We start from the raw sequence: 9,925 nt of genomic DNA, 5'->3' as shown, positions 1-9,925 counted from the left end.
GGGGCGGAGGGTGGTGGTGTACGTGCCCCGGTCGTATCATCGATTTCTCGTCTCGCTGAGATTCGTGTCTGATGATCGGCCGTCGACACTCTCGCGGGTGGCGGTTGTGTCAACTGCCATATCAAATAAAATGCCCCACGCTAGCATTCATAAAACATGCGGGCAGTTTAGATTCAAACCTATTGTCCGAAAAAAAGGACAAGCCCTCTCGTAAACATTGTGGTAGGCTCGGGCTTTCTTTTTTTACACCGAGAACTGAAAATGTCGCCTTTGAGCCTCCGAGAATTGCATGTGGTTAGAATACACCCACTCCTATGCGGCTGTTTTGTGCCTAATAGAACTTATTGTGGATTCGCTGAAGAGCGACAAATGAACTATTCGACTTTAGGTTTTTCACGAGTGCAAGTCATGTGTGGGAACACACATTTGTTCGTGTTTCGGAAAATCTCACCAGCGCATTTTTTCTGCTTCACGTGGGTGACCATGGATCGGCTTTTTCCCAGAAGGAATGGACTGTTCAAATTATGTTCTCCTTTTCTATCTTGACGTGCACCCACTCCTACGCGGAATTTTCTTGTCGATTCATTGAAGAGCGACATATGGATTATTCGATTTAGGTTCTCCCCTTCCTTTTCGAAACCAACGCAAAAGGTGGGTGTAGTCATTTCTTCTTTGCGGAAAACTCGCCCTGGCTAATTTACGCCTAACGTGCATCACCAGGGTTTGTCTTTCCCCCAGAATTAATAGATCTTTCAAATTAGGTTTTCTTTTATGTTGAAAGCTACAAACATAACGGCGCTATTCATTCCGACTTTTCTTTAAAACGAACCGACACCATTCATTACAACTTTTATTTAACGAACGACGCCATTTCATTTCCAACTTTTTGTGTGTTGTCTATAATGCAGTTTTTATTTTTTTGCCTTTTGCAATATCACACCGTCTTTTACACACACCCAACGGATATACTGACAGCCTGTTTACATTTTTTTTCAAACCCTAAATCCTAGGATCAGACGGTAGGCCTGTACGATGCATTCACTGTGTTCATAAAACCATAGGCAAGAAAAGAATTTTTGCGCCGTCGAACATTTTTTATTCATGAGTCGTACAAGCGTCATACACCTGGGCGCACGCGAACCGGTTACCACAGCTGGCCCATTGGGCATCAATACAGTTTGGGCCTTTTACATGCAATGCTGTCGACCTCGTCGTCGTCTTCCCATGAAGCCCACGCCCACCTGTATACTACAGCGTGAAATAGTCGATCCCCAGCAGGTTCAGGTTTTATCTCTTGCGCCAGCTCTGTAGACTCATGAGGGTCGTTCTCGCCCGACCCTTCTGTTAAATCATAAACTTCTGCATCCAGGGATGCATTGGCTGCCACGCATTCTTCATTCTCACCTCCGATATCTGCCGCACGCACGCTACCCTGAAATCATAGAGTTTGTGCATCCCAACTGTAAGACTCCATGAAAGCCAGCATCGTGTTCACTGAGAATGCAACCATCGGAAAAAGCTTACATCGTTCTGAGGTTGAGCAACACCTTGTCTCCCCAACTGCCCTTCTGTACTAACTGCACGCACCTCGTGCTGTATACATAAAAAACGTAATGCATGAGGAGGGGGAACAAAACGTGCGCGCTGAAAGAAACAAAGAAGAGGCGAACGAGCACCTGAATTGTTTCTGTGCTGCCTCCTGAGTATGAGCCAGCTGAAGACGAGCTCGACATGATGCTTGCTGTGCCCATCTAGCACATGCACGAGGTGTTTATATAGCCCCCGCTCTAGGCGCGGGCGGATATGTTTGAATTTTGAAATCTGCAGACCCCACATAGCTGTAAGCTTGAATGCTTCATTTACCTCCGCGACCTGACGCGGGCTTAAACGCCATTTTCAAATTTACCCATGGCGCACCAGGTTACAGACGTGCTCTAGCCAGACACGCATGGACACAACCAACCTTGTGGCAAAACAATGTGCTCCAGTTGGATGATGGGTGACCGTACAGAAAAACATGGCACCTACCGAGATGCATTTTGAAGTCAACAACGTTCGAGAACTTTTATTAATACAATAGCCAAATACAGGGGACGAGAAGTTCAGACAAACATTTTGGAAAAACTAATGAGATGGAGGAACACCGGCCATCGAGGACAAGAGCGGCTTGCTGCATGTTGTTTTCCTATGCCCAGGCACTCCACACTTGCTGCATGTGCCCACTTTCCTTTCTTTTCTAGGGGCGTCACCACGGTCGGGGCAGGTGCTTGACTTGTGGCCTTTGCCCCTACAGATTGAACAAAACCTTGATCTTTTGTTGCTTCCCTTCTCATATGGAGCCTTGTCCCTGCTTGTTGTTGGCCGGCCACGTTTCTTTTTCCTTTCTGGTGCAAGCAGACTCTCATCCAGATTGACAGTAAACCTGGATGCAGCCTCAGAAAAGTCTGAATTGTAGCTATCTGCATTTGGACAGGATCCTTCTGATGCCATGTCTTTGGACGTCGGTGCCCCCTCGCCTTGGTTTGCTGGTGGATGAACCGACACCGATGTTTCTCCTATGGCCGTTATGTGATTCCCTTCAACACTTCTTACAGAGCACGCCGCCTTACAAGTCTTGGTTTTCTTGCTGCAACCACCCGCAACTCCATTGTTCGAGACCTGCTGCTCAACGATGCCTAGGCCATCATTTGGTGCGCTAATCTCAGCTCCTCTCTCCCTAAGATCCACCAATCCATCCAACATGAATTTGCATGCTTCTTGGTTTATGTCGCCCATTTTAACCACCTCCAGGGCAGTGATGTACAAAGCAGAATGTCTATAAGTGGGTGCGTCCGGCGGGCCCATGTCCTGTTGGTAATGTTTGAGATGATCCGGCAAATTATCTCTGCCATGTATGCTCCACCTCTTCAAGATGTGCCTGTGGGGAATCTCCCTAAGCCGGAGCACATTCATGACCTGTGAAGAACATATAATATCAGAAGGTGCATCGCCCAAGCAGCAGGGGAGCTACATATGCATGATAAAAAACCTAGGTAGTCACTTTCCCGCTTATTCAGATATTGGAGGTGAGATGAAATCCCTAGGTGTAGAATTGCCACCTTGCTAACCTGCAGCGAGTGACAGCAGACCATACCCATGTGCTCGAACAGGTCGCATATGCACGAGAAATACCCCAGATTATCAAACACATTGACCTCATATCGGCATTTGAACCATTTCTCTTGCTTTTCAGCCTTGACGTGGGTCACCATGTATTTCTGCTTTGGTATGATCTCTTCTACATCATAGCTTCCGGATTCATACAATATTCCTCCAAAAATCTCAAACATCTTCCTGGTGTAAATCTTGCTAGCGTGCACTTCTAGTGGGGTGTTGACCTTCAAGACAGCTCCACTCTGCAGTAAAACAACAAGAGAGAAAATATATGTCGTTAAATGCCCCACGAGTTTTTGGTTGTCGGGCGGACATTATGTGGAATTTGTCATACCAGCCTGGTTCGTTTCTCCTGGAACCCTTCTTCTTGTTCACGGTCAAACTGCAGCTTGTTATATTGCTTGACAAAAAGATTCATTGAGCAAGAAGGTGGAACATATTGTTTCAACATGTGATTTGCGCTCTCACTCCTTCCAGTACTGGTTTGCCTGGCACAGAATTTTCCTGCAAAGTATGGTTTGGCCCATTTCTGCCTTGTTTCGTAAATTTGCGTCAGGTACGTCTTCTTAGTCAGTGAGTACTTCTCAAGCAACTCTACCCACCCGTCCTCGAACTCCTCGATGGTGAGCATCTCGTGGACCAACTTGTGGAATTCTGCCCTGAAATCAGACTTCTTTGTGTAATTAGACCCCAGGCTCTCTTTGGCCTTCTTCAGGATGTGCCACTTGCACCATCTGTGTGTTGCATCTAGATATATTTCCTCAATGGCGACTTCCATCGCCCTGGCTTGGTCTACACAACACGACATACAAGTCAATCATAGATCTTCATGCAACTAAAAGGGAATAACACAGATGCATTTCATTTTACCTGTCAAAATTGTAATTGGTCTTTTCCCTCCCATCATCTTCACAAACTCATCAAAAATCCATTTGAAAGTGTCGACCGTCTCATCTCGCATGAGCACACCAGCATACAACACACTCTGGAAGTGGTTGTTCACGCCAACAAAAATTCCGAATGGCATATCATATAGATTGGTCTTGTATGTTGTGTCGAATGTGACCACATCGCCAAAGTGATGGTATTGTTTTTTGCTACGCCCATTTGTCCACATGAGAGTGCGTATCCTACTTTCATCGTCTACCTACACATTGTAAGTAAACTCGCCGTCTTGGACTTTCAATTCTGAAAAGATGGCCATAGTCTTCTGTACATCATCGTCCGCCTGCTCCCTACTCAGCTTCCCACACAGTGTCCTCAAGCATCTTTTGGTGAACGGAACGTTTTCTACCCTTCCAAAAAAAGTTGCAAGAATGCTGTAAACTTTGCTCAGGTTCACATTATTCTCTCTAAGCTGAGATACTAGCTCTCTCGTATATTTGTCAATATGCCTATGTGAAGGGAAGTGGAGTTTCTCAGCACATGTGTTCAACATCGAGTGATTGTGGCTGGACCTGAATTCGTTGATGTACCAGCCATTGTCATCTATACGCAAGAGTCTTATCATGGCTTGGCATTGACACCGTGATGATGTTGAGTTCGCCTCTTTTGGCTTGCCCTGATTTTATCAAAAAAAACAAAAGCTGGTAAGTGACCTGTCCGACCTTTTTGAACATGAAGCAAGAATCAACATGATATTGTGGTTACTCACCGAGCAGCAGCACACAAACTCCTGCATGCATCTCGTTCCTTTGACATTGGTTCTGCTCTTTGCATATCTGATGCCAAACCCTGTCTCCCAGGAATAAAGATTGTAAAAATCGTAGGCCTCGATTATAGAGTCAAAAGTCAGCCCAACCGATGGTGTCACCACCGTGTCTTTTTTTCTTTCGGCAAATCCTGTGAGTGCTGTTTCCAGGGCTGTCACCCTTTTAGCACTTGTTGCTCTCTCGTCTGGCATTGCCACCTTCCTGTTCCTGAACACGGCAAGGAAAGTGAGCCCATGTATGATTTATCTAAAGAGGCGTGAAGGAAAACGATAACTTGTGGCAGGAACTAGTTACCTTGTAACCCATCCAACTTTGTCATCAAGAGCCGTATATCTATTCTCCATCCTCGAAGCCCTATTGTCATCTAGATCCACATTGCCTGTTTATGACCTAACGTCAACAGAATCCATCAAATCCGCAAATCTGCCACTGGGGTCGTCCTCGGTAACCTCTCGCAGCATGCTCAGCCTCTCCGAATCGACGCCAAAAACAGCAGAATCGGGGTAACTAGCACTCGCCCACGATAATCGCGAGCACACAGATCCGTTGCTTTCCCCCATAATCGGCGGCATGCTATGGAAGACAGGGGGGTCGATTACAGTTCGTCTAGTACTATGATGCTGAGAAAACAAGGGTATTCATATGGATCTTGCCGGGGATTACCTGGATTTCTCTGTTTCTGCTGAAGCCATGTCGTCTCCCCCCCTTTGCGCCTCCTCCAGTGCGCAGCTTCAAGAAGATGTACAGTGCTACTGGTCGGAGACGGCTCGCCCGCTTGCTAAATGATGGTGGACCCGATGTCAGGGCGTTTATGACCACACCACCGAACGGGTGTCCTAGCGTGTCTACTAGCTAACGGACAATGCTGTATTTGTACAAAAGTAAATGCATACTGGCCCATAAATGAGAGTGTATAGCGGGCATATCCCAGCTAAGAACAAATAAAACACTGTGCCGTATTTGCTAGTGGGGAGGAGTTGCTATATTAGCTGCCGATCGCGACGCGCTGCCGACGCACGAGATAACGACCTCGCGTGGCCGCATGTCCTCAAAATTCGCGTCACATTTTCTTCTTCTTTTGAGATCGTCAGTGGATCTAGAGTGGGTGAACGCAGAGGTGGCAATGCATAGGGGGAATCTTGATGGCCTCCAAAGTCCAAACTAGTGCTGTTACCTTCTTGGAGATCAATCCAATGGCACATCGGATAGCATAGAAGAATCAGAAGATACAACATTTAACTAGGAAGGCAGCCAGATTAGCTAGAAGAACATGATGACGACCGGTCAAATAGATAGAATCTCTCCTGCGGGCAGAGGAGAGGCGTCGACCTTGGCTGGCCGCGCGGATTTCACCTCGGCTCTGTATTGGGTGAGGTTTCCAGGAGTAAAATGCACGTGCTTCAGTCTTTTGTTAATGAACTACTAGAAGTGTTTCTGTCTTTTGCTTATGATCACCTACAGAGCTTGTAATGGCTGTGTTCTGCTTATGATCAGGCTGTTGGATCTCTCTTTTATTTCCTAAATTATGGCTTATGTACTATCCAGGACCTACATGCGTGGTGCGGTTCAGGCAAATTCAGTTAAACAATGTTCTGTTCGATGCGGATTCAGTCATATATATGAACTTCTATTATCTTCAGTTCAGATGTGTTGTGGTTCATGCAGATTTGGTCAAATTCAGATCATTTGAGCACAAGTACTGTTGTGCTGATATTACAAATGCACAAGTTCAGTTCAGTCTCAATTGCAATATTCTTGCACATGTATTGATATCTTTTCATGCACAAGAACTCTCAGCTCAGCCATGTCATAAACTGTGCAAAAGTATGTGCAAAAGTAGTCTCAAACTGTTTATTTTCATTCAGCAAAAATGCACAGTCATACTCAAATAAATATGTGCAATGGAGAGAGCCATACACAAGGCAAGTACTCTCAGTTCATGATTCAGCAAAAGGACACGGTTATACTACACAGCACAAGCACTCTCACAGCAAAAGCGGTCTCAGAACTCCACCAATTACTTGCAGTACACAAAGAAATTTCGTTTCATAACAAATCCATATCATAACCCTGCATAGCAATGGTCGACAGACACAACCCTTCAAATTCAGAATAGCATTGCAATCTTAAACATCCGACGGCAGGAAGCTGCACTTTACCTCCATGGCGGTCAGTAGAGCAGCGGGCGTCACATCGTCGCTACAGTCTCTGACAGCCGTCGCCAGGAGGACGTGCCCGCACGACCATCTGCTCATCCATGGAAGCGGAACGCACATGGCCCGCCTCCGGGAGCCGTCAGGGCTCTCCCCGCCGTCACGCCTCATGCGGAAAGCTTGCCCCAGCAAGCCGCGGCGCGAGCCACCGCCGACAACGGAAGGGGGAGGCACGTTAGGATGCCAACGGCGATGGGAGGTTCGCCGGAGATCGAACTGTCTGCAACATTGACGCCGTGATGATTGGGGATAGCGACTGCGATTTGACCAGGGGATGAGCAAGTTGTCTTTTTTTTCATGGTAATACATGTCTCATTTATATATAGAATAAAGATCAAGTTGCATGGCATGTAAACACCAACAATGACTGAAAAGATAGGAAAATCATATGCAAAGTACAAGCGTTTGTCCCTCTCCTTCGACACCGCCGAAGCGACCACCAAAGGGTAAAAGACAGATCACCTCTTCACCCAAGCTCGACGCGACTCCTTCGTTGATCAACAGCTTTGCGGACCTCCAAAGTAGTTTGCCAGAAGCAAAATCATAGCCGTTGAAAGAACCAGACGGGGCAACATGTCCCCGGACACGTCATCATACTTCAGAACTGACACCCCCGCATGACGACGACGTCGGAGGAGGAAAACAGAACGGTCAACCTTCAACCACAGACCCAGCACAAGATACTCCATCTTCCAGCTGTCACTTGTGTAGACAACCGCCTGCGCGTACTCCTGAATGACAAAACCTCTCTGCTCCACCATGACGTCGGGGACAACGCCACAACAACGAGGACAGAGTGAAAGGAGAGACACACCTGATGGAGTCGCCGCCGCCTCACCAACACCATCCATGAACCCAGATGCTGACGATATGAGGGATCAGCAGAGACACGATGCCATCAACTCCGAGACACCGTCATAAAAGGCATCACTGGTGTGGGAGTGGAGTTGAAGCAGATTTATTCGTCCGAGCGCTGGCCCCACCACCCCAACGACACACCACGACCTACAAATCCAAAACCTAATGCGGCTGTCTCTAATGCATAACCCCCAAACGATAGTGGTAAATCGGTAAGAGACATCATAGATCGCATCATATCTGATAAAGTGCGGTTACGACGTTAGGACACACCATTATGTTGTGGTGTTCCAGGTGGTGTGAGTTGTGAAACAATTTCAAATTATTTTAAATGAAGGCCAAACTCGTAACTCAAATATTCGCCTCCGTGATCATATCGTAGAAACTTTATTTTCTTTCTATGATGATTCTCCACTTCACTCTGAAATTCTTTAAACTTTTCAAATGTTTCAGACTTGTATTTCATTAAGTAGATATACCCATAGGTACTCAAATCATCTGTGAAGATCAGAAAATAACGATACCCGCCACGTGCTTCAACACTCATCGGACCGCATACATCGGTATGTATTATTTCCAATAAGTTATTAACTCGCTCCATTGTTCCGAAGAACAAAGTTGAGAGCGACCATTACCTCGATAGCTTTCAGCAAACTCACCAACAGCGGTTGGTTCCTAGACATTGTCCCATTCGACCACCGTGCAGGGGTCGCCCCGGCCGACTGGTTCTAGTCCGTGGCGCGACTAGAGGGTTCGTTCATCTGTAATCACTGCTTGGAAACTGAGGCCTCCTGCGACGGCCTCCTCCTCTTCTACCACCCCCACTCCGAGACGTTCAACCGCTGCATCTGCAACCCGGCAGTACGCTCCTCTCCACCAGCTCAAGGGGGGATTCGTTCCTCTCGGGATGTACCCTCACCCCCTACCGGAGTACCGCTTGTTGATGTTCCGACGATGGCCTGAAGATTGCACCTACAAGATGTAGCAAATTTGCACCTGCTTGAGAAAGTAATACCAACTGGGTCTATTTTCCTACATTTAGTTTTTTTGGAGATACTAGATCAGCTCACAAGGGTACACCTTGTTCGGTCCTGCTCGAAGACTAATTATATTTCATATCAACGCCCTCCCCCTCCTCGATAGCTTCAGCAAGCTCGCCAACGGCGGCTGGTTCTGAGCTAAAGGCAGAACAAAGAAAAAGTGGTGCAGTGAGAAGTGTCGACATAGCATGTTTTATTTTTTTAATATATTTAAAGTCACACCGAGGTGGAGGAAGGAGTAAACGAGCCAAGGCACGAGGTCAAAACCTTCAGAACAGAGTCTTTCGCCAATGGTTAGGTCACTTCAAGCAGACTATCATAATTTTGAGGAGATTGAGGCTTCTTCAGATGAGCGGTTACTCTCGGGTTTTCCGCTTTTGAGAATTCCATCACGGTATTAGGATTGAACGACCTGCTCGGCCCATAATCATTCTGGAACTCCATCACTCAGTAATGAACGATCCACTTGGCTGATCAACATATTATGTCGAAAGAAGTCTTGTGACTGCCATCTTTCACTGAAATTACTGATCAGTTGACCTGGTACTCATAGATTTCACTATGGGGTCCCAAACGATGAGCGTCATTGGTGGATAGGCCATTTCGCCAAGGAGAACGTGGCCATGACGGCAGTTTCATAGATAAAGGACCTGTGTTGTTTGCTTAGGCCCTGGGCTGGGCAATCGAGTGCACAGACAAATCAGCTGATTTCACTGAAATAATAGATGATGAACATGGTCTCATAAAATTCCAGGCCAAAGTGCCCGAGCACCTCACAGAAAAAGTGGTGCAATGAGAAGTGTCGACATATCATACTTTATTTTTAAATATATTTAAAAAGCGGAGGAACGGGCCCCCCTCCCGCCGGAGCAGCGGTCGAAGGGAGAGGGGACCAGCGCCCCGGCCGGTGGAGATAGGAGGAAAGAGATCGCCTCCCTAGTCGCTTGGC

General features: G+C 46.8%; 1 protein-coding gene across 1 annotated transcript; it reads right to left on the bottom strand.

The window, feature by feature from the left end:
* Nucleotides 1–2,037: 2,037 nt before the first annotated feature.
* LOC123154109 (protein FAR1-RELATED SEQUENCE 5) lies at nucleotides 2,038–5,691 on the bottom strand. Its single transcript, XM_044572900.1, has 7 exons — nucleotides 5,529–5,691; nucleotides 5,160–5,438; nucleotides 4,808–5,072; nucleotides 4,024–4,714; nucleotides 3,488–3,945; nucleotides 3,108–3,395; nucleotides 2,038–2,955 (listed from the first exon to the last, which is right to left on the bottom strand). Exons 4-7 carry the CDS (start codon nucleotides 4,268–4,270, stop codon nucleotides 2,125–2,127), a joined length of 1,824 nt encoding a protein of 607 aa, XP_044428835.1. The 5' UTR covers nucleotides 4,271–4,714; nucleotides 4,808–5,072; nucleotides 5,160–5,438; nucleotides 5,529–5,691; the 3' UTR covers nucleotides 2,038–2,124.
* Nucleotides 5,692–9,925: the final 4,234 nt, after the last annotated feature.

The sequence above is a fragment of the Triticum aestivum genome, chromosome 7A (genome assembly GCF_018294505.1).
Source record: "Triticum aestivum cultivar Chinese Spring chromosome 7A, IWGSC CS RefSeq v2.1, whole genome shotgun sequence".
In the NCBI taxonomy this organism is placed as follows: domain Eukaryota; kingdom Viridiplantae; phylum Streptophyta; class Magnoliopsida; order Poales; family Poaceae; genus Triticum; species Triticum aestivum.
The sequence above is the reverse complement of the archived record's forward strand: the minus strand, read 5'-3'. Positions and strand labels throughout refer to the sequence as shown.

What these genes read in the sequence shown, in the direction of transcription:
- LOC123154109 (XM_044572900.1), bottom strand. Translation starts at nt 4,270, where the DNA reads ATGTGGACAAATGGGCGTAGCAAAAAACAATACCATCACTTTGGCGAT. An exon ending in ACCAATTACAATTTTGACAG is followed by an intron (nt 3,946 to 4,023) that starts GTAAAATGAAAT and finishes CGTGTTGTGTAG; the next exon opens with ACCAAGCCAGGGCGATGGAA. An exon ending in AGGAGAAACGAACCAGGCTG is followed by an intron (nt 3,396 to 3,487) that starts GTATGACAAATT and finishes GTTTTACTGCAG; the next exon opens with AGTGGAGCTGTCTTGAAGGT.